Below are 23,236 nucleotides of genomic sequence, written 5' to 3'. Positions count from 1 at the left end.
TGCTCTCCTCAACCTCAGATTCACCATCCTATACATTCCAATCCCTCTTAGAGAAGTCAGAAAAGATGCTCTCATCTTCAACAGCCTTTTTCCAGAGTTACTCAGATCTTTCCTTTTGTTTACACATGGATTTTGTACAACCAGTAAGTATAGACCAAGTTGTAGGTTACCAGAAAAGAAGTCCCAGATATTTGAGTGAGGAACAAACTCTTCAGAAGGGATAACTGAAATTCCTGAACTCAATATTCAGTGTATTTCCTGGTGAAAGAAAGAATGAGCCAAAATATGTATTTATTTAGCTACTAGAGGCCTGGTGGGGGTCTCTCTGAAAAGGTTTAAGCTCAGCCAGATTTTATCTTCCTAACTAGGAAAAGGTTTAGAATATTTAGCTTACAAAACTCAAGGTCAATGGTTTGAATCTATCTAGGCTTCTGAATAACCATAGTGGTTAAATACCTGGCAGCTAAGTAGTGGTCACAGTTCAATCAGCTTTGGTCTTCCTTTGGGAAAAGGTCTGAGCTGATGTACAGAAAAACTAACATTAGCACTTACAACCCTCCTCAACCAGCTTTTCAGGTACAGGTAAGATTTGTTTTAGCTTAGTAAAAAGCTTACTGTAATTATATCATATTTAAGTAGATAAGACAAATTTCTTAACTATGGACATAAGGAAAAAGCTACTAGAGAACCTGCTCTAGAAATCTGTCAATTGAATGAATTATACCCTGGACACTATCCTCTGGTGTTGAAATATAATATAGGAGAAATAATACCAACAACATAATAGTCTTCATGTTATATCAAAGTCCCAAAAAGGTCAAGAAAAATGTTCTAGCACACTCAGTTCCACAATTAGTACCTTAAATCCTGTATTCCTAGTTAATGTGGAAGAGAGTGGAAGAGTCAGGCTTAAGAATCCTGTTCTTGGGAAGAAACCAAGACGACGGCGTATATAAACAACTGGTCTGCTGCCTCGCACAACAATTTCAAAACTACAACTAATATATAGGATGTCTATCCCCCAAAACCACGGGAAGGCTGGCTGAAAGAGAAAGGAGCGCAAGCGCTGAAAAGCTGAAAAGCCTAGGTACGGAGGCACGCGAATCGGGCTGGTGGCGGGCACCTAGACGCCAGGCTTTTTTTTCAACCCGAAGAAACAAGGTCACGTGAGGGACCTAGATGCCTATGGAGAGAAGTTGGCCACCAGGTCCGGAAGTGAGGGTGACTCTCTTGCAGAGGTGCGTGCAGCAATCATTGTTTACTGCGCTGAGTCGCAGGGACACAGGGTCTTGGAAACCCCGGCAGGGCAGAGAAGGCTGACGGCAGCCATCGCTGTTTGCCACACCCCAGCCTGTTCTTGACATAAACTCCTGGGTATCAATCCCCTAACCACCAACGAATAAGTGTAGTAGACTAACTAGTTTGGGGCTCAGCAAAAACCATCCTCTTACTGCTGTGATATTTGGGCTAGTCATTTAACCTCTCTGAACCTAAACCTCAATTTCCTCATCTGAAAAGATAAGGCCTGAAGAGACAAAAGATAGTCCTATGCCGAAACCGGTTTGGCTCAGTGGATAGAGCGTCGGCCTGTGGACTGAAAGGTCCCGGGTTCGATTCCGGTCAAGGGCATGTACCGTATTTGTGGGCACAACCCCAGTAGGGGGTGTGCAAGAGGCAGCTGATGGATGATTCTCTCTCATCGATGTTTCTAACTCTCTATACCTCTCTCTTCCTCTCTGTAAAAAATCAAAAAAATACTTTTTTAAAAAGATAGTCCTAGCCAGTTTGTCTCAGTGGATAGAGCATCAGCCTGTGGACTGAAAGGTTCTGGGTTTGATTGCAACCAAAGGCACATGCAAGCTCGATCCTCAGTAGGGGCATGCAGGAGGTAGCCGATCGATGATTCTCATCATTGATGTTTCTATCTCTTTCTCCCTCTCCCTTCCTCTCTGAGAGCAATAAAAATATATGAGAGAGAGAGAGAGAATAGAAAAGCATTCCCATAGTACCTGGCATGTGGAAGTCATCTCTGAATGATTTTCTTTTTGTCTTTACTCCACTCATTTCACACTAAAATTTCTTTCAACAGAGTTCCTCAGAATCAAGTGACCTCTGTTGCTACTTGTTAGCCTATAGCAATTCAATCTCTCTAATCCATTTTATCCAAAAGCACAGATTTAAATTAGAAACTTCTAATATGTGTTAAACTGCAAAATAAAGATGTCTAAAGAAACAACACCTTCTCAGTCAGGGTTCTGGGGTAATATAGAATAAGCTAGCTCTAGAAGTATATATTCTCCTGCTCCCACCTTTAAATCTTTGTCCCTACTTACAGACTACACTGGCAGCTCTGGGGATTAACACTGCCATCCTGAACAGTTTTTTGTTGTAGTTGTTTTCAAATATTTTTTAAATTTATTTCAGAGAGAGAGGGAGAAAGAGATAGAAACACCAATGATGAGAAACAATCCTTGATCATCTGCCTCCTGCACACCCCACCCTGGGGACTGAGTCCACAGCCCAGGCATGTGCTTTGACCAGGAATCTAACTGTGACCTCCTAGTTCATAGGTCAATACTCAACCACTGAGCCATGCTGACTGGGCCACAAGTGTTTTTTAACAAATCAAACTGACTAGAGACTATATTTCATTATAATAAACAACTCTGTACAGGACAACCATGCAAAAAAATGCAGTCACCCTGCACTGAATACCTAAATAAAGTGATTCAATAAAAGACTTACTGTGGGGGAAGAGAGCTTAGTGGCTGCCTTTTACCAAATTTGAGGTTACCTCTGTGTTTCAGCAAATATGCCTTTTCCACATTAATTTCAGGGGGAAATGCATAAGTAAACTACCTTCTTCTTATACCTACTTTCCCATCTTTCCTTTGTGAATCGTTGCCTTCTTTCTATTAATCCATTCAGTCCTTATTAGTATGCTAAAACACATTAGCTTGCTATATATAAGGGGCAAGGTGAGATTTGTTGATTTTTCTAACTAAAAACTACAATCATTCCTTTAGCCCTTTGTTATTGTGCCAAATCCTCCTATATAATAAAGAGCTAATATGTTAATGGACATCACGCCCTCACACCATGACACTCTCATGCTGTAATGAGCTGTGTGCCCTGTGGGCCCACATGGGTGGGTAGGGCAGCATGTGTGGTGAGGTGTGCATGGGTGGGCAGGGACTTGACCCTGCATGCACAGCGTGGAAGTGGGTCCCGGCAGCTCCATGCAGTGAGGCCAGGGTTCCTGCAGCTCCTTGAGGTGTGGAGGCAGGTCCCACAGATCCAGCCTACCTCTCTGGGGCAATCCATCGAGGAGCCCTGGATGGGTGGACAGGCCTATCTCTCTTTTTTATATATATATTTTTTTTTATTTAATATATTTTATTGATTTTTTTTGCCCCCCTCCCTCCCTCCCATACCCTCCCTCCCCAGAGTTTTATGTCCATTGGTTGTACTTATATGCATGTATACAAGTCCTTCGGTTGATCTATTATCTCCCCCAGATCTTCCTCCCCTCCCCTCTGTAATTTGACAGTCTGCTTGTTGCTTTACTGTCTCTATATCTGTCTTTTTTTATTTTATTTTATTTTTAATATATTTTATTGATTTTTAACAGAGAGGAAGGGAGAGAGATAGAGAGCTAGAGAGAGAAACATCGGCCAGCTGCCTCTTGCACACCCCCTACCGGGGATGTGCCCGCAACCAATGTACATGCCCTTGACCGGAATCGAACCTGGGACCTTTCAGTCCGCAGACAGACGCTCTACCACTGAGCCAAACCGGCTTCGGCTATATCTGTCTTTTGGTTCATCAGTTTATAATGTTCTTTATTATTCATTAATGAGTGAGGTCATGTGGTGTTTCTCTTTCATTGATTGGCTTATTTCACTCGGCATGATGTTCTCCAATTCCATCCAGGTTGCTGCAAATGATGAGAATTCCTTCTTTTTTATGGCAGCATAGTATTCCATTGTGTAGATGTACTATCGTTTTTGGATCCAATCATCTGCTGACGGGCACCTAGGCTGTTTCCAAATTCTAGCTATTGTAGATTGTGCTGCTATCAACATAGGGATGCATATATCCTTTCTGATTGGTGTATCTAGTTTCTTGGGATATATTCCTAGGAGTGGGATTACTGGGTCAAATGGGAGTTCCATTTTCAGTTTTTTGAGGAAACTCCACACTCTTCTCCACAGTGGTTGCACCAGTCTGCATTCCCACCAGCAGTGCACGAGGGTTCCTTTTTCTCCGCAACCTCGGACAGGCCTATCTCTTTGGGGTGATTGATCACAGAGCAATTGAGAGGGCAGATGCCAGGCTAGGGAAACCCCTCTCCAAGTGCACGAATTTTGTGCATGGGCCTCTAGTATATAATAAAAGGCTAATATGCAAATTGTCCCCTCAAGAATTCGACCAGGAGTTCAATTGCTCACTATGATGTGTGCTGACCAATAAGGGGCGATGTGAAACATAGTGGGTGACTAGCTGCAGCAGCAGAGTACTGAGGGAGTGAGGGAAGGAGAAGGCGGGGAGGCAGAGAACCTGATAGGCCCTGATCACTGGCCATGCCTAGGGACCCTACCCGTGCATGAATTTCATGCACCGGGCCTCTAGTATGGAAATAAACCTAGTCACTTTAAATTACCCTTTACTGGTTTATCTGAGGAACAGAATAAACTGATGAATATAATAGAATCAGGGGCAAATGCCGGAAACCAATCATTGTCTCACTAATAGAAAGAGGCTGGTCAACCTTGAAGCTCTGAAAGGTCAGAGCCAACCACACCCTATCTAATTGAGACAATAGTAACTGAGGCAACTTCCCCATCTTGTAATCATGTAAATCCTTACTGATATGATAATCCGCTTATTACCTGCCTAAGGGCTATGGCTGTTTCCCAAAGCTGCTTAAAGGTAATGGGTGTATCCCATAGCCTCAATAAAAGGGAGAGCAAGGCCAGCGCCCAGTGGTAGTCTTCCCACTAGAGGTTGACTCTCGCCTGGCCCCCTATTTGTCCCAAATTAACTCTTTTCTAGTCTCTCTCTCCATTTTAGTGTGTGGCCTCTCCAGAAACCAGACCCTGAGTGGGCCCTAATCATGCGGGTTGTGTTAAGGGTTCCCACAGGCAAAGAAAGGGAATGGATTGATAATTATCAGGGGGAATGGGGTGTGGTAGTGCAGAAAGAGACTGGACTAAAATCATAGGGGGGTAGGTAAGGGCAAAGGGTGGGATGGGAACCAAGTGGAGGGGAGTTATGGGGGGGAAAGAAGAAACAATTGTAATAATCTGAATAAAGATTAAATTTTTTAAAAAAGTAAAGGCTACCCATAATTCCACACACCTGTTTTCATGTTTTGAATAATTTTAAAATTAAAATTAAAATACTAATAAATATATCATTTTCTAAGTATATGTCCCCCCAATCACCTCCACCAAAAACAAAATCTTGGGAGAGGAAGGGGAATAGAAAGACAACTTTTTCAAGTATATATTGTTCTAATTCAGAGAATCATTTCCTCTCTGGCAACTTTCCTTGCCTAGCAGCATCAGTATTCCCCTTCAAGACAACAGAACAGTAGAGCTCTTTCAGGTATCAAGTTATGTTATCAGTCAAGCATTCACAAGCATCTGTTTGAGGCCTACTTGGTGCTTAGCATATTTTAGCTGCTAAGGAGACACAATTTAAAGAGATACTCTATTCTGAACAGTTGACAGTCATTTAAAAATGGAGACATGTATTAACAGGTTATTATCATATAATTTTTTATTGATTTTAGAGAGAAGGGAAAGGGAGAAAGCGAAACACTGATGTAAGAGAGAATCATTGATTGGTTGCCTCCTGCATATACCACCCTTGGGATCGAGCCTACAACCAGGGCATGTGCCCTGACCAGGAATTGAACTTGTGACCCTTTGGTGCATGGACAATGCTCAACCAACTGAGCCACACCAACCAGGGCAATTATCATATAATTTGATAAGTTCTAAGGCAGAGCTATGAACAGAGTGCTATGAAACTTGAACTCTCTCCAAAGTTTTTAAAAATTCTTTTAGAGCCCAGCTGGCATAGCTCAGTAGTTGAGTACCAACCTACGAACTAGGAGGTCACAGTTCAGTTTCCCATCCGGTGAGGATTAACAATAAAAATAAAATAAAAAACAAGATCTGTCAACAGACTATTTCAGAGGGAAAGGGGTCAGGGGTGGGAAGAGATTAACCAATGAACTTAAATGCATAGCCCATGCACAGATAATAGTGCAGGGAAGGCCTGAGGAGGGGGAAAAAAAGACATCTAATACTTTCAAGAATAAAGAAATTTTTTTAAAAACCAAGATATGTTGCCCTGACCGGTTTGGCTCAGTGGACAGAGTGTCGGTCCACGGGTCCCAGGTTCAATTCTGGTCAAGGGCATGTATGTACCTTGGTTGCAGGCTTGACCCCAATGGGGGGCATGCAGGAGGCAGTTCACCAATGTTTCTCTCTCATCAGTGTTTCTGACTCTATCCCTCTCCCTTCCTCTCTGTAAAATAGCAAAAAAAAACAAACAAAAAAATCTTAAAAAACAAAACAAAAACAAGATATGTCAAATATCCCCTACAAAAAAATAATACCAACAGGTTGAGATTATTTTTTTAATTTATTTTTTTAATAAATCTTTATTGTTCAGATTATTACAATTGTTTCTCCACCCCACGCCCCAAGGAACCCCCACCCTGATCCAGGACACCCTTCTGGGCAAACCAGCCGGCCCCCATCTGTGCACCAGGCCTTTATCCTATCACACCATCACTCCAACAAACAAGATGGCTGTCCCCATATGGACCAAGATGGCCGCCACAAGATGGCAAGCAGGGGAGGGGAACTGAGAGGGACCAGGGCTGCAAGAGGTGATCAAGCCTGCAGGAGAGGGCAGTTGGGGGGCACCAGGCCTGCAGGGGAGGCAATTAGGGGTGACCAGGCCTGCAAGGGAGGACAGTTAGGGGCAAAAAAGCTGGCAGGGGAGCAGTTAGGGGATCGGGCCTAAAAGGGCAGATAGACATTCCTCAAGGGATCCCGGATTGGAGAGGGTGCTGGCTGGGCTGAGAGATTAACATCCCCTGTGCACAAATTTTGGGCACCGGGCCTCTAGAGAATACATAAAAATAAGTGGAACAGTCGTAGCCGGTTTGGCTCAATGGATAGAACATCGGCCTGTGGACTGATGTTTAGTTTACAGTCAAGGGCACATGCCTGGATTGTGGGCTCCATCCCTAGTAGGGGGCATGCAGGAGGCAGCCCATCGATAATTCTCTCTCATCACTGATGTTTCTATCTCTCCCTTTCCCTTCCTCTCTGAAATAAATAAAAATATATTTAAAAAAATAAAATATGAATCATTTAAAGAAAAATAAGTGGAACAAAAGTATATTGGAAAACTGTATATTTTAACCTCACTAGCTATGTCACTTTTAAATCTCTCACCTAGCTGAAATACCATTTTCACTTCACTTGGGTTTTCCAGGTATGGAAGAGCTAAAGTCTCAGTGAGACACAAGACCATTCCTAAATAAAACTGCTTACTCGTATTATGTTCAAGTTTTCAGACCTTTCAGTAATTCTTTTTCTTCTTTTATCAGTATAAGAAAGTGAAAATGTAGAAATAGATCAAGTAAAAAGGATTAAAAAATTCTTGTTTTTATAAATGTTTTCTTCCTCAACTTTTACATTTGGCAAGAGTTGAGGGGAAAAAACCGAGTAGTAGCTTAGGTACAACAAAACATGGGCAGCCCTAGCTGGTTTGTCTTGGTTGGCCTGTGGACTGAAGGATCCCCGGTTTGATTGCAGTCAAAGGCACGTTTCTTTGTTGCAGGTTCAATCCCTGGCCCTGGTTGGGGCTCGTGTGTAAGTAATCAATCGATATGTCTAAAAATTAATGGAAACTATCCTCAGTAAGAATTAACAAAAAATAAAAATATAAACATGGGCAAAGTGAAGGTATCAAAGAAAAAAATTTTTTTGAAAAGCTGTAGTTCCGTTCTAGTTACTGGTAGAGAAGTATACCATATATACTTCCCCATTATGATGATAACAATATTAAAAAAATTAAACTCTACCATCCTGGCCAGGGTATGTTTGGTTGGGTATCGTCCCATGTACCAAAAGGTTGCTTGCTGGTTTGATTCCTGGTCAGGGCATATGCCCCAGGTTGGGGGTTCATGCAGGAGGAAGCCAATCCATGTTACACTCTCACATTGATGTTTCTGTCTCTCGCTCTCCCTTCTTCTCTCTCTTAAAAATCAATAAAAATATTTTTTAAAAATTAAACTCTGCCAACAGTACCCCAGTTGTCTGAGACATCAAGGCAAATAGTAGGCAGGATAGGTGTGAAATGGCTGAAATTGCACTAGAGGGTTTTAGTATTTGAACAAATAATCATTTTGCTATAAAATAGTGCTTAAGTCCTAGCTGGTTGGGCTCAGTGGATAGTGAGTCAGCCTATGGACTGAAGAGTCCCGGGTCCTGTTCCAGCAAGAGCACATCCCTCAGTTGCAGGCTCTGGCCTTCGTCAGGGCATGCAGGAAGCAACCAACCGATGTATCTCTCTCACATCAGTGTTTCTCTCTATCTCTCCCTCTCCCTTCCACTCTGTCTGAAAATCAATGGAAAAATATCCTTGATGAGGATTAATAACAACAATTAACTTTTAATTAATTTAAAAAGTAAATACTTAAGGTCAACTTCCTGCCAGAAAACATCCAGGTTCCTTAATATTCACAAAAGTCCAAGACCCTTGATATGCTCAAAAATTTTAAAAGTAAAATTCTCTTATCCAAATTAGATTTTTACCAAATTGCTAATTATAAATATTATTAGTTACTGGCAATAATAAAAATGAGATTCTTCAGCTCTGCCTCCCCTCCTTTCCCTCTCTGGAAAACCTTAACTTAATATTATAAATCACTTGGTCCTTGACATATGGCTACTTCCGGAGAGAGCAGCTGACATTTAGCAATAGGACATTTGAGGCTCTGGGAAAAGAGAAGTTCTTGGCCACAAGAAACAAGACAAAAACCCTGCCCTTGGAAAAAAATGCCAAAAATTTCTAGACAGATCAACTTTTAGCTTTAAAAGATTCTGATATAAGAACAAACCAGAGGATGGAATTAGGATAGGTTTTTAAAAATCTACACTATAAAGCTACAAAATACCTATTTTCTAGCATTCTTAAGAATCCATGCTAAATTATGGTTCCTGAGTGAATATGAATATTTCCCCCGCCTTAGGATTGGTTTAAGCTAACTTGGCTCTAAAATCTTTTACTATTTGAAGACAGAGAATGTCATGACAGTGGCTAACTTAATGAAGCATCAGGCTAAGTGCTCTACATGCATTAGGTTATTAATCCTTTTAACAATGCTAGAAGCTCTAAACAATAAAAATTCTAAAATAAGAATTTTCTTTAGAAACTTTGAAAATAAGTATTAGAATTTTTGTTAAAAAAACTTTAAAGGACTCGTGAATTCTTTTTTTTTTAATTTATTGATTTTTTACAGAGAGGAAGGGAGAGAGATAGAGAGCTAGAAACGTCGATGAGAGAGAAACACCGACCAGCTGCCTCTTGCACACCCCCCACTGGGGATGTGCCCGCAACCAAGGTACATGCCCTTGACCGGAATCGAACCCGGGACCTTTCAGTCCGCAGACCGACGCTCTACCACTGAGCCAAACCCGTTTCGGCCTCATGAATTCTTTTTAATATGAGAGAAGGACTATATGAGTTATTAAAACCTTTTTTGGTCTAAAATAAAAATATGAGTAAAAGCCTCAGTGTGTTAGAAAACTGTAATTCTATCCTATCAATCGCTATTTGGGAAATCCATGTAAAAACAAAAAGACAGTGAAAAGCTGTAACTACTGAATTAAAAAATCCTCAGAATCCTAGTTAAGAGTCTTTGTTTTATGGTTTATTAGAGTTCTCCTCTCAACTTATACCCAAAAGAATGTAACCTAAGGAGCCTCACTTAACTTTCTTTTAGTTACACTGACATAGAGCTAAGAATATAGGCATATAACATAAAATACATATATATATTTTTTTTTAATCCTCACTTGAGGATGTTTTTCCATTGATTTTTAGGTGGAGTGGAAGTGAGAGAGAAACATTGCTGTGAGACCAATTGATTGGTTGCCTATCACACATGCCCCAACCAGAGCCAGGGATCAAGCCTGCAATCAAGATACATGCCCTTGACTAGAATCGAATCCAGGACCCTTCAATCACCAGGCTGACACTCCTTCCACTGAGCCAAACTGTCTAGGGCACCATAAAATATTTTTAACTACCCATGGTAGTCAAGTTAATTATAATTTAGTAAATTCAAAGATTTCAGATCAAGTTACAAATGTGAGTATATGCTTTAGAAAACTAAAATTAGGATAATTAGTAACAGAGTAGGAATAAAGACTAGTACTAATGTGTAGAAATTACCCATCACACTTCCAAATTTATAATTTTGCCAGCATATTAAACATAAAAAAAAGAGTGTAGTCCTGACACAAAAACACCTTTGTTTTTATACTTTGGTGAGAGAATATTCTTCATATTTGACTCCAAATTAGTTATTTCTCCTGTACAAAAGAGAAGAGGTGTCTGCTGAATTGGCTCAAGTAGTGACAGGAAGCCCAGACCAACTGGCTGTCCAGTTTTGTATACTGGCGACCCAGAAGGGATAGAAGTGGGATAGTCCCCTTGGGATTAAGCTCAAAAATCACCTCCTTTAAGAAGCTTGCCCTGATATATCAAAGCTTCCTTTGGTGTTCCATTTAAAAACTTAAAGCTTTAGAGATTTAAAACGGTGGAAGAGCCCTGGCATTTGGCTCAGTGAATAGAGTGTTGTTGGCCTGCAGACTGAAGGGTCCCAGGTTCGATTCCAATCAAGGGTACATGCCCAGGTTGTGGGCTTGATCCCCAGCAGAGGGCACGCAGGAAGCAGCCAATCAGGGATTCTCTTTCATCATGGAGGTTTCTGGCTCCCTATCCCTCTCCCTTCCTCTCTGTAAGAAACCAATAAAATATATATATATTTTTTATTTTATTTTATTTTTTAAATCAATCTTTATTGTTCATATTATTACAAAGGTTCCTCATTTCTTCCCCCCTCCACCAGGTTCCCACCCCACCCTCCGCCCGCTCCCCATCCCCCATTGTCCTCATCCATAGGTGCAGTTTATGTTCAGTCTCTTCCTCCCTCCCTTTCCCCGATAGTAAATCCCTTTTCAGATAGTAAATCAGTTACTACTTAGCATTTTCTCTATCAATAATACCTCCACATGCCCAAAGATACACTTCACACAAAAGACATTTCCAAATAGGTCAACCAGCCTCATCCAGGCCCCACCCAAGGCAGTCACAGATCAACACCCCAGCGCTATACTAACTCAACACATCCAGATCTAAGCCTTCATCACTTGATTCAGCAGACCCTCAAGTTCCCGCAAAGTTTCCAGCGATGTCTGAGAGGCAGCTGTGGGGCAGGGGCAGGCAAGGAGTGAGCTGTTCCGGGCCTGGCTGCTCCGGGCCTGGCCTCTGTTGCTCTGGTTCGTTCCACAACCAGCTGCTCCAGGTCTGGTCACTGCCGCTCCCGACCTAGTTGCTCTGGACTTGGCTGCTGCTGCTCCGGGCCTGGCCCCTCCCAGCCTGGCAGCTGCTGCTCTGGGCCTGGCCGCACCCGACCCGGCTGCTCCGGGCCTGGCCGCTCCCAGCCTGGCAGCCGCTGCTCCGGGCCTGGCCGCTCCCAGCCTGGCAGCTGCTGCTCTGGGCCTGGCCGCTCCCAGCCTGGCAGCTGCTGCTCTGGGCCTGGCCGCTCCCAGCCTGGCAGCCGCTGCTCCAGGCCTGGCCGCTCCCGGCCTGGCCGCTCCCGGCCTGGATGCTTCGGGCTTGGCTACTGCTGTTCTGAGCCTGGCTGCTCCCAACCCGGCTGCTCTGGGCCCGGCTTCTCCGGGCCCAGCCACTCCAGGTCTGGGTGTTCCTGGACTGGCCACCCTGGGCTTGGCCTCCTCCGCCTCAGGCCTGGCTGCCACTGCCCCAGGTCTGGCTGCTCCAGTGCTGGCTGTTGATGCTCTGGTTCTGGCTGCTGCTGCTCTGGGGCCTGGCCGTTGCTGCTCCAGGCCCGGCTGCCACTGCCTTGTGCCTGGCCACTCTAGGCCTGGCCGCCGCTGTTCCAACATTCTGTCCTTTTTTTTTTTTTTTTTTTTTTAAACGCATTTATGTTGCAATGTTGGCTGGTGAGTTGAGTTCTGACTTAGTCTTTGATTTTTCAAGATCTTCTTTGTATTCTTTCTTAAGTAATTTTACTATCTTTTGCTCTCACTTGATTTCTTCACATTGAGAACTTCTTTGGTTTCTTCCTCCTTGTCCTGGGGGCTCAGCAGGTTGGCCTATGGCACCCCTTTGTTCTCCGCGGGCTCCTGCGCTGCTTCAGCCTGTTGCCGGGGTCAGCGCCGCCCAGGAAGCAGCCCCCGGCCTTGGCTCCGTTGCCCGCCCTCAGTGGTCGAAGGCTCAGGGGCACCCCCCGCCTGGGGGCCCCGTCACCCAGCTCCTTACTGGTGCCCGGCTGGCCGGTGTCCGGCAGGGGCTCCTGCTCCTCGTTGCGTTCCTCCAGTCTGGAGCTTTTTTTTCTCCTTCCCGCTAGGGGAGTCTAGCATCAGAGTCAACAGACTGTCCTCTGCGCGCAATGTGAGCGACTCCGGGGGCTCCGCTTTTCGCAGCTCCCCCAGGACTCCACCTCACAGCCCCGTTTCCCTCTGCTTGAGCTTGGGTCCCCAGGGATTGGCCTAGAACTTGGGTTCAGAGCAGTCCGGGCTGAGGCTCAGCGCCGCCGGAGGCCCTGTTCCTTCCGGCTAGGGTAATCCAGCCTCAGAGTCAACATTCCGTCCTCTGCGCACAATGTGCGCGCGACTCCGGGGGCCCTGCTTTTCGCTGCTCCCCTGGGATTCCGCCTGACAGCCCCGTCTCCCCCGCCGGAGCCTGGGTCCCCAGGGTCTGGCCCATAACTGGGGCTCAGCGCTGCCGGTTCGGGGGTTCAGCCCAGGCTGGGGGTTTTATTTCCTTCCTGCTAGGGAACGCCAGGCAGCACCCAGCCCTCTTCTCCTCTCCGGCTGCGACCTCTCCGCGCGCATGCGTGCGAGTGCGCAGCATGTCTCCGTACCTTAGGCTTTTTTTCAGCTCCTCTGATTTTCCTTCTGGTTTTCTCTTTCCTTCTTGTTGTAGAATTTTCAGTCAGTCAACTACCTGTAGCTCTGGGCAATGTCCACTCTACATTTTAGTTGTATTCCATTGAAATTGTTGTGTGCTGCTGCGGTTAGATGTCTACCCGAGCAGCCATCTTGGATCCTCCTCTCTATATATATATTTTAAAATCCCGAATAATCAACTGAAGACTAGCTGGAAAGAACACTGATAACCAAGGATGGAAATAGAGACTGCATAGAGAGCATAGAAACTGGGACAGAGGTGTGAAAGGCCTGGCCAGGCTCCCACAGACAGCAGCTGAAGGTCCAGAGAGATACCTCAGATCTGGGGGGTGGCCCCTGACAACTCTGGGGTCTAATCCCCAAGATGGGCCACCCCATCAGAGGGCACCAAAACTGAGAACGGTGGCTACATAATATCTGGCTGTGAAAAGCAGCAGGATTGTTCTCCGCTAGGGAAAGACAGCCAGAAATTCAGTCACCTTCTTAAAAGGACCAACAAAATTCCCTGTGTCTGGCAGAGGGAGAGCAGGGTGAGCAGAAGCCAGGGTTGAGGGCTCTGGGTTTAGAGCTCAGATGATGGGCACCCTGGTTTCCTGTGCTGCAGAGGTCATCTTTCTCACACAGACATTTGCTACAAAAGGGTTTTGTCTGGGGGGAAACCAATTGACAACCTATTGGAAAATACCTTGCCCCAAGGTGTGGTTTCTGAGGCCCATTAAGAGACTGAGAATAACAATTAGCTTCCAGGCAGAAGCAGTGCCCCACCTTGTTGGGGGAAAAAACCTTACCACACCTGAGGACAATTGCCTGAGGGCTACTCGAGCCTGAATCTGATCAGTCTGCAGGCAGAGGCGGATCTCTAGAGACTTTCAGCCTTTGCCTAGTCTAATTAGTCAGAAATAGCATTTGACACTGTCCTGCACTAACAATAGAGAGGTGTAGCAGATCTACCTAATAGTATTCACAAACCTAAACAGGCAGACAAAATGGAGACAAAAAAAAAAAAAAAAAGAAAAGAAAAACAAGAGAATTCTCCAGAAGAAGGGATAAATGAAATGGAAATTTAAAAAATTTATCTGATATAGAGTTCAGAGTAATGCTGGTAAAGATGCTCAACAGCAGGAGCTGCTGCTTACACCACTGCTGGCACCAGCCTCACTGGCCCCCGCTGCTGGCACTGGCCCCAATCACTCCACACCTCAGTGGGTGCGAGCGGGGCCAGCGTCATCAGTGCATGGGAGTGGCAGCGGAGGGAAGGGGGAGGGGGGGTGCCAGCAGAGGGGACCGGGGGCTGCAGTTGGAGGGGTGTGGAGGATGGGCTGAGACCCGCCCTGTGTCCACTGCAGCCTTGCGGCGCACACAGTTCCTTTCAAGATGCACAAATTTGTGCACTGAGCCCCTGGTACAATAGAAAAAACATTTGCATTGGAGGCAGAATAACCTAGTTCTAGGTGGAAATTATGGCTCCAGGCTACAAAGTTTCAATTGTGGAAGATAAATAAATCCCAAATACCAGGGCCTCCGTTTGGGGGTAGGGCTGGCCTGCAAACCACCACAGGGCCCTCGCCCAGGCCACCCCATGCCCCAAGGGGACCCCCACCCTTATCTGGGACACCCTTCAGGGCAAACCAGCTGGCCCCCACCCATGCAACAGGCCTCTATCCTATCTAATAAAAGAGTAATATGCAGATTGACCATCACTCCAACACACAAGATAGCTGCCCCCATGTGGTCAAAGATCCTGCTCCCATGTGGACACAAGATGGCCACCACAAGATGGCCAGCAGGGGAGGGGAGTTGGGAGGGACCAGGCCTGCAGAGGAGGGAAGTAGGGGGCAAACAGGCTGGCAGGCAGAAGCAGTTAGGGGCAATCAGGAGGGCAGGCAGGCGAGCAGTTGCGAGCCAGCAGTCCTGGATTGGGAGAGGGATGTCCAACTGCCCGTTTAGGCCCAAACCCATTGGGATCGGGCCTAAACGGGCAATCGGACATCTCTCGAGGGGTCCCAGATTGGAGAGGGTGCAGGCTGGGCTGAGGGACACATACCCCCAAACACGAATTTTGTGCACCAGGCCTCTAGTCTCTATATATAAAAACCTAAGCAACCAGATGACTGGACGACCAGTCAACCAGACCACTGCTTGGTAGCTATGACATAAACTGAGCACCAGGGGGCAGACACTCAACACAGGAGCTGTCCCCTGGTGGTCAGTGAGCCTCCTCAGCAGGAGCGCCACTCAGCTGACAGATGGGTGGGCGCCAGACACCAGGCTGGTGGCTGGCAAGCCTCTTCCACAGACACTCCCCCCTGCGTGCCTGACTGGTGGCGGCAGGCGCAGTGGGGCCAGGATGAGTGGGAGCGGTGCAACACCCAGCCAGGCTCGGGCTCCTCTCTGGCCACCTGCTGCTTTGCACACTACTTTGTGCTGTGTGGCATCGATGCGAACAGCAGGCTGGAGCCCCATGAGCTGTCAGTTAAGGCTGGCTGTGGTGGCGCAAAGGTCCACTGATCCCCACAGGCCAGGCCGAGGGACCCCACTGGTACAGAAATCTGTGCACCAGGCCTCTATTTTAAAAATAAACATTGACTCATGCATGCGTGATACATATAAAGCTCTCGTTGATGCCAATCACATGAGTGTTTTAATTTTATAATACTACTAGTGGCCCAGTAGACGGATTTGTGCACAAAGGAAATTAATTAGAAGGTGGCCGGCAGGGCAGGACTGGGCTAGATGGGCCGGACATACCCTGGAGCCAACCTCCTGTGATCCTTCCCTAGTCAGCTGCACCTGGGGTGGCACTGCAGCACGAAGGGTGTCTGCAGAGTGAGGAGAAGTCCGTTGGCCTGGCCTACAGGGATCTGGCCAAAACCGGCTCTTTGACATTCCCCAAGGAGCTTGGCAGCTCCTGCTTTGAGTCTGCCCCCTGGTGGTCAGTATGCATCATAGGTAGCGAGCAGTCAGATGGTCGCTTAGCCTTTTATATATATAAATATTACATATACTATTTTTAAAATTTTTTTTATTGATATAGAGGAAGTAAGAGAAACATCAATGATGAGAGACAATCATTGATTGGCTGTCTCTTGCATGACCCCTACTGGGAATTCAACCTGTAACCCAGGCATGTGCCCTTGACCAGAATCGAACCCTGGCCTTTTTAGTCTACAGGCTATCCACTGAGCCAAACCGGCTAAGGCTACATATACTATTTTGACGTGTAATTTTTTGCAGTAACGTAATTAACACACAAATCTTTCTTCTAATTAATTTCCTTTCAATGTGCACAAATTCATGCACCAGGCCACTAGTAAAGTAATAATAATGACCTTCAACACATATCAAAATAAGCAATGTCCTTATTTTCATAAGCCATTCTAAAGGAGATGAGTGCTGTCTGTGTATAAGTCACATACAGGATTACTTTAACTCATCCCACAAGTATTTTTTGAAAGTCCATTAGGGGCTGAAACCGGTTTGGCTCAGTGGTGGAGCGTCGGTCTGCGGACTGAAGGGTCCCGGGTTCGATTCCGGTCAAGGGCATGTACCTTGGTTGCGGGCACATCCCCGGTAGGGGGTGTGCAAGAGGCAGCTGGTCGATGTTATTCTCTCATCGACGTTTCTAGCTCTCTGTCTCTCTCCCTTCCTCTCTGTAAAAAAATCAATAAAATATATTAAAAAAAAAAAAAAGAAAGAAAGTCCATTAGGGGACAGTCATTATGTTAGACCAGTGTTTCCCAACCTTCTCTCATGATGAGAATCACCTGGTGGAGTTGTTAAAACACAGATTCCTGAATCCCAACTAAGAAGTGCTAAACTAGAATTTTTGGGAACATATAGGTAAAATTGTATACTTAACTAGTGCTCTAACACAGATGTTATATACAGAGCACTAAGTTAGGTATGCAATTTTACCGATATGTTCCCAAAAATTCTAGTTTAGCACTTCTTAGTTGGGATTCAGGAATCTGTGTTTTAACAACTCCACCAGGTGATTCTCATCATGAGAGAAGGTTGGGAAACACTGTGTTAGACAATGTGCCTATGATGGTAAGCAAAAGCAGACACAGTTCCAATCCTCACAGAGCTTCTGGTCATGCAATAGCACAGAATGTAAACTTGTCGTAAGTGATATAAAGGACAGTACATATTACTCTGAGAGCCAGTAACAGAGATTTCACCTAACTAGGGACATCAAGGAAGGCCTTCCAGAGAAAGTGAAATCTGAGAGCTAAAGGATGAAGTGGGAGTATCAGTGGAGGCTATTTCCAGACAGAGGAAAGCAGGAATGGGCAAGAGGCAGGATCAAAAGGCCAGTGTGCCTGGAGCAAAGATGAGGTGTGAGAATTAGCTAGGCTTTTAGACCACTCAAAGGCTGAGGCTTTGCAGATCATATTCAAGAGTTGTAATGACCCCAAGAACAATGAAAAAGTCACTGAATGGTTTTTTTTATAAATGCTTATTTGGGAGACAGGTAGGCTAAAAGGAAGATGCAACCAGATATGCAGTTTGCCTTTGGCTTCGGGAATAAGAGATAAAAAATGCAGATAGGTCAGGTCGGAAAAAGAAATTCTTTCAGAATAACTTGGGGACTTGGGTGGTAAAGGTGGAGGTGAAGAAATTAAGCAATTCAAGAGATATTCAGAAAACCTGATGATCCTAGATAATAAAAGCCAAACAAATCAAATGGCAGAATGACCAATCGACCAGTTACTATGATGCACACTGGCCACCAGGGTAAAAGCTCAACGCAGGAGCTATCCCCTGCTAGTCAGTGCGTTCCCACAGTGGAAGCACCACTTGGGAGCAGCTGCTCAGAGAGCAGGTCCACAGCCACTCAGCTGATCGGAATGAGCAGCAATCCTACAGCGAACTGATCCCTGCAGAACATGCCCCCCCCACAGTGCACAGATTCTGTGCACCAGGCCTCTAGTCCTATATAATAAAGAGGGAATATGCTAATTGACCCTCATGCCATCGCAAAGATGGCAGCACCCACAGCCAATAAGGAGGGGATATGCTAATTGACAGTCCCACCCTCAAATATGGCGGCACCCACAGCCATAAGATGGTGGAGCCCAGTCCACTCAGCCTCCCAACTGCCCAGGGCCAGCCCAAGGTGCAGATAACTAAGGCCAGACAAGGCTTGCACTGCTGGCAGTGGCAGCAGCAGAGGTGTGATGGGGTGTTGCCTTCCCCTGATCGCCAGATCGCCTCCTGCACCTGAGGCTCCCAGACTGTGAGAGGGGGCAGGCTGGGCTGAGGGACCCCACTCCAGTGCATGAAAATTCACTATGTATATATAATATACGTGGGCTGTGAGAGAGTAGTGTCCATGAATATTTCTGGGTTTCTGACTCACATGACTGTATGAGAGGTAGATACCATTCAGAGGGATCTGCTCCAGAAACTTCTGTAAAGCAATTTCCACACCCCAAAAAAGGGCCTAAATGTATTTCAGTTTTGCCTTAACCAAGTTTGACCGCCTACTTTACTTTTGAAATAGTGTTCCAAAAGATTTTTTACTATTTCCAAAAATCAAATTGCCTCTCAAAAGTACAAGATTTTTCCAACATTGAAAATACTTCAAAGATTCCACCACAGCTTTGAAATAAATTCTAAATGAGTTCTAAAATTGGTTTGAGCAATGGACTAGCATTTTGGAATAAATGTTATTTCCTATGAGGACTACTATTATAAAACTACACCCATTTGCAGTTTAATTTAAATACTTTAAAGACATCTTTACAGTTAAGAGTACTCTTCCATGATATTAAAGTAAAATGTAAAATTTTACCAGCATTGCAATAGTTGGAACTATAATACTTAAAACTATGCTGCTTTTATGTTTGTCTCAACATTCTGAAATGCCAGTAGAAAACAAGTTGTTTCCACTCAGTCCTTGCTAATAGCCATCACATTCATTGGATATAAACGGTTTTTACTAAACCACTTTATCAATACTTTAATATTTGCTTTCCTTGGTTTTAATTTTTAAATTTGCAACCTAATGCCATCTTCATAGTGAAATACTGATGCCATTAAGTCTTAGAAACATAAAAACTTCAAATCTGAGTAATCCAAAAAAAAAAAAGAAGTGAATGGAAAAGTTTTGTCCCTTTAAAATCAATCTAACACATACCTTAGTACTAAAGTGTATTTCTAATTCTGGCACGATTGGCTCCTTGGCCTCCTGTTTGCACTAAGTCCTGACTAGCATTTTATTAATGCTTAACTGCGGTTACCAGAATGTTACCATGCCTTGTACAAAGCAGCAGAATTCTTTTTCCCCGGTGCTGATTTTATCTCAAAACTCCAAAAGGAAAGACTGTGGTCTGAGGCTAAATATGAAAAATGTTATCTCCACAAGTGAGGAGGCACGGGTTTTTAAACAATCAAGTATTAAATAAGCCCATTAACCAATATTGGTTTGTAGAACCAGATTGTCTCCATACTAGAAACTGTACTATCAAGTGTGGTTCTTGGGAACAAGGGCTGGAGAGTTTGAAACGGGTGACCATCTTATCTCAGATGAGGAAATTCCATGTTTTACTAAAACATGGAACCAGACCATATGGCTCTCTCTATCTGGGCATGGCTAGGCCGGTGTGGGTATCGCCACGGAAGAGGCAGGAGAAATCTGGAGGACTCCCATCTTCTCAGAAGGTGTGGTCCCTGTCTGTCCCGCAAAACTGAGCGGGGTGAGAGGCCGGCTTCCCCTCACCCACGCCCTCAAAATGACACCGCGCACCACTCCCCCCGGGAGCCGGGCGCGGCGGAGGGACAATGGGGCTCCGGAAAGATGGAGACCGGAATCGCGGGGCAGGGAAGTGGGCGTGCGGAGCAGGAAGGGCCAGGCCCGGATTTCCAGGGCGTGGGCAGCCGGCCTTCAGAACGCGCCCGCGGCGGCCAGGCGCTGCCGGCCAGGCTCGCGGGAACCGAGGCCCGACCCCCGGGAGCGCGGCCCGCAGGCGCCCGCCGCGGCCTGGCCGCCCGGGGCCGCCGGCGCAGGAGGAGCCGCGGAGCGAGCGGAGGCAAGGGGCTCTGCACGGGGCCGGGGCGGGGGCTTCGGGGAGGGCGGCGGGGTCTGCGGCGCGGGCTCCCCGGGCTCCGGCAGGCCCACCCCCGGCCGCTTACCTGCTCCTCCTCCGGGGTCAGCTCCGGCGCCATGTCGGCCTGGGGCGCGGTCGCGGGCTCCATCCCGCCGCCAGCCCGCTCCGGGCGCCGCGGCTCAGCAGCGCGGGGCCGGCCCGGGCATGCCGCGCCCGGCGCCGCGGGCTCCTCGCCGAAGGCTCCCGGCGCCCGGTCCTCGAGGCGGAGACCTGTGTGCTCTCCTCCCGGAACACTGCCGCGGAGAGCCGGCCGCCCGGGAGGGGAGAGGAGGAAATGCAGGCCCGGCCGGGCCTCTCCGCCGAGCGCGCCGGGCCCTGGGCTGCGGTCCGGCCACCCGCCCGCCGCCGCAGCGCCTCAGGCCGCGGCCGGGGCCGAGCGGAGCGACGGAAAGCCGCGCCTCCCTCCCGACTCGCCGCCCCCGCGGCCGCCCGAGCCCCCCCGCCGCTCCATTGAGAAACCGCGTTCCGTTCATTCAGGGGCGGCGGCGCGCTGGGCGGGCGGGAGGGGGCGGCAGAGAGGAGGGCGGGTGCCTGCGGGAGCGGGGCGGAGAGGGGGGCGGAAGGCGGAGTGCGCGTTCTCTGGGTTAAGTTCCCTGCCGGAGGGAGAGGGTGCTCCGCGGTGACCCGCCGCGGGACCCAGGGAGGAAGGCGCCTGCCCCGCCGGCGGCCTGGAGGCCCCTGGAGGAGGCCGCCGCGTCCCGGCTGCTCGAGGGGCGAACCTCCGACCAGCCCCGCCCCGGCCCTCGCTTTGCCACGGCATCCCGGAATCCATCGCCCACGGAGCTAACGTTAGTACCTCCAACCACAGCCCGGGCTCGGAAACCGCGTCCAGAACACGGCAGCTTCTGCAAGCCTCTGATTTCCCCGCAGGCGGCACCACTATTGGGGGCATCTTACTGCGCGGCCTGGGCCAGTTCCGAGTCACAGGAAAGGCTGGTTCCGCTGTTTCTGAGTAATTCTAGGCCAAAAATAAATAATATAAAAGGGTTGAAGCCCAACGGAGGGTCTTCAGACCGCTGAGGAAGTTCCTTCCAGGACTTTAAAAACAGCCTCTGACTTCACTCATTTCTGCATCATTGCAGCAGGAACTTCTGGTGCCTGCTCTTAGTTAAAAAAGAACCCCCTGGTACTCGAGGATGTTATTTTACCCTTTGCATCAGGAAGGCTGGCTCTGGGTTGACTTCTTAACCACTTACAGGAGTTTCATTATTACAACCAGGTGCTCCTCTGGAAGACAATGTCTATTTAACAAGAATATTTATATACCAGGCCCTGGGGTTACTTCCACATGTTAAAATTTGGAATTATCCCTAAGCTATATTAAAAGGTGAAAAAATCAAGACTCAAGTATGCATTTAATGCTGTCACATGTATAAAGAAAAAAAAATGAACATACATTTGTAAACTTATTTATACACTAGAGCAGTGTTTCCCAAACTTCTCTCATGATGAGAATCACCTGGTGGAGTTGTTAAAACACAGATTCCTGAATCCCAACTAAGAAGTGCTAAACTAGAATTTTTGGGAACATATAGGTAAAATTGTATACTTAACTAGTGCTCTAACACAGATGTTATATACAGAGCACTAAGTTAGGTATGCAATTTTACCGATATGTTCCCAAAAATTCTAGTTTAGCACTTCTTAGTTGGGATTCAGGAATCTGTGTTTTAACAACTCCACCAGGTGATTCTCATCATGAGAGAAGGTTGGGAAACACTGCACTAGAGCACATGTGTCAAACACAAGGCCCGCGGGCCAAATCCAGCCCGCCAGGCCTTGCAATGTGGCCCGCACCACGCTGTCATCACTGCACTCTGCTGTCAGTTTATGACATTGTCAGTTTATGACTGTTCAGTAAACCATTCGGCCCGCGATTTAGGCTGGATTTTAGATTTTGGCCCCTTCTCTGATTGAGTTTGACACCCCTACACTAGAGGCTCAATGCACAACATTCATGCACTGGGGAGGAGCCTGATCCCTCTTGCAGTCCTGGAACCCTGGGGGATGTCCACCTGTGGGCTTAATGGGGCAGTGGGACATCCCTCTCTCTTGCAGTCTGGGACTTACACCCGCCTGCTTGCTGCTCCTTACCACTGGGCTGGCTGCTCCTTAGCACTGCCACGGAGGCCCCAGGCCCCATGCACTCACCAGCCTTGAGCCTGGCTTCTGGCTGAGCGATGCTCCTCCTGTGGGAGCACACTGACCACCAGGGGGGCAGCTCTTGTGTTGAGCGTCCAGGCTTTCTGCTTTCTGGTTGATTTGCATATTAGGGTTTTATTATATAGGATTACAAAAGGTTTGGGAGGACACACAAGAAAGGTAACAGTTGTTGTTTCTCAGGAGGGGAACCAGGAGTCATAAACAGAAGGGATTGGGAGACTTTTCCCTATACGTCTTTTGTACATTTTGAGTTTTTTTTAAAAAAAACCTTTTTAGTCGAAGCCGGTTTGGTTCAGTGGATAGAGCGTCCGTCTGCGGACTGAAGGGTCACGGGTTCGATTCTGGCCAGCGGCATGTACATTGGTTGCGGGCACATCCCAGTGGGGGGTGTGCAGGAGGCAGCTGGTCGATGTTTCTCTCTCATCGATGTTTCTAACTCCCTATCTCTCTCCCTTCCTCTCTATAAAAAATTAAATATATATATTTTTTTTAAAAAAAAAACCTTTTTAAGCACTCATACACAAAAAGTGAAAATGTTTGTACTTTCATAAACTCAACATACCCATGTAACCAACACACAGATGAAGAAATTAGAGCATTCCCAACTTGCCAAAGCCCCCAGTTAGTCACTACCCCCAAGTAACTACTCTCCTCAAGAGTAATCACTATCTTGGTTTCTAACATCATTGTGTATGTGTAAGTTTTCCA

The 23,236-nt window shown here is 46.7% G+C and overlaps 1 protein-coding gene across 4 annotated transcripts in view; it reads right to left on the bottom strand.

Moving 5' to 3' along the window:
- PTPN9 (protein tyrosine phosphatase non-receptor type 9) overlaps positions 1–21,307 on the bottom strand; it is a 94,326-nt gene extending 73,019 nt beyond the window's left edge. Inside the window, exon 1 of one of the 4 annotated variants that reach the window (XM_084905905.1) lies at positions 20,391–21,307. In XM_084905905.1, coding sequence (XP_084762031.1) covers positions 20,391–20,453 — 63 coding nt within the window. In that variant the 5' untranslated portion in view covers positions 20,454–21,307. The remainder of the gene's footprint in view (positions 1–20,390) is intronic. The other 3 variants (XM_084905904.1, XM_084905903.1, XM_084905902.1) reach the window with 3 other exon arrangements.
- Positions 21,308–23,236: the final 1,929 nt, after the last annotated feature.

This window comes from Pipistrellus hanaki (assembly GCF_964339955.1).
Source record: "Pipistrellus hanaki genome assembly, chromosome: 1".
Lineage (NCBI taxonomy): Eukaryota > Metazoa > Chordata > Mammalia > Chiroptera > Vespertilionidae > Pipistrellus > Pipistrellus hanaki.
Note: the sequence above shows the minus strand (reverse complement) of the source record. Positions and strands in the feature narration are given on the sequence as shown.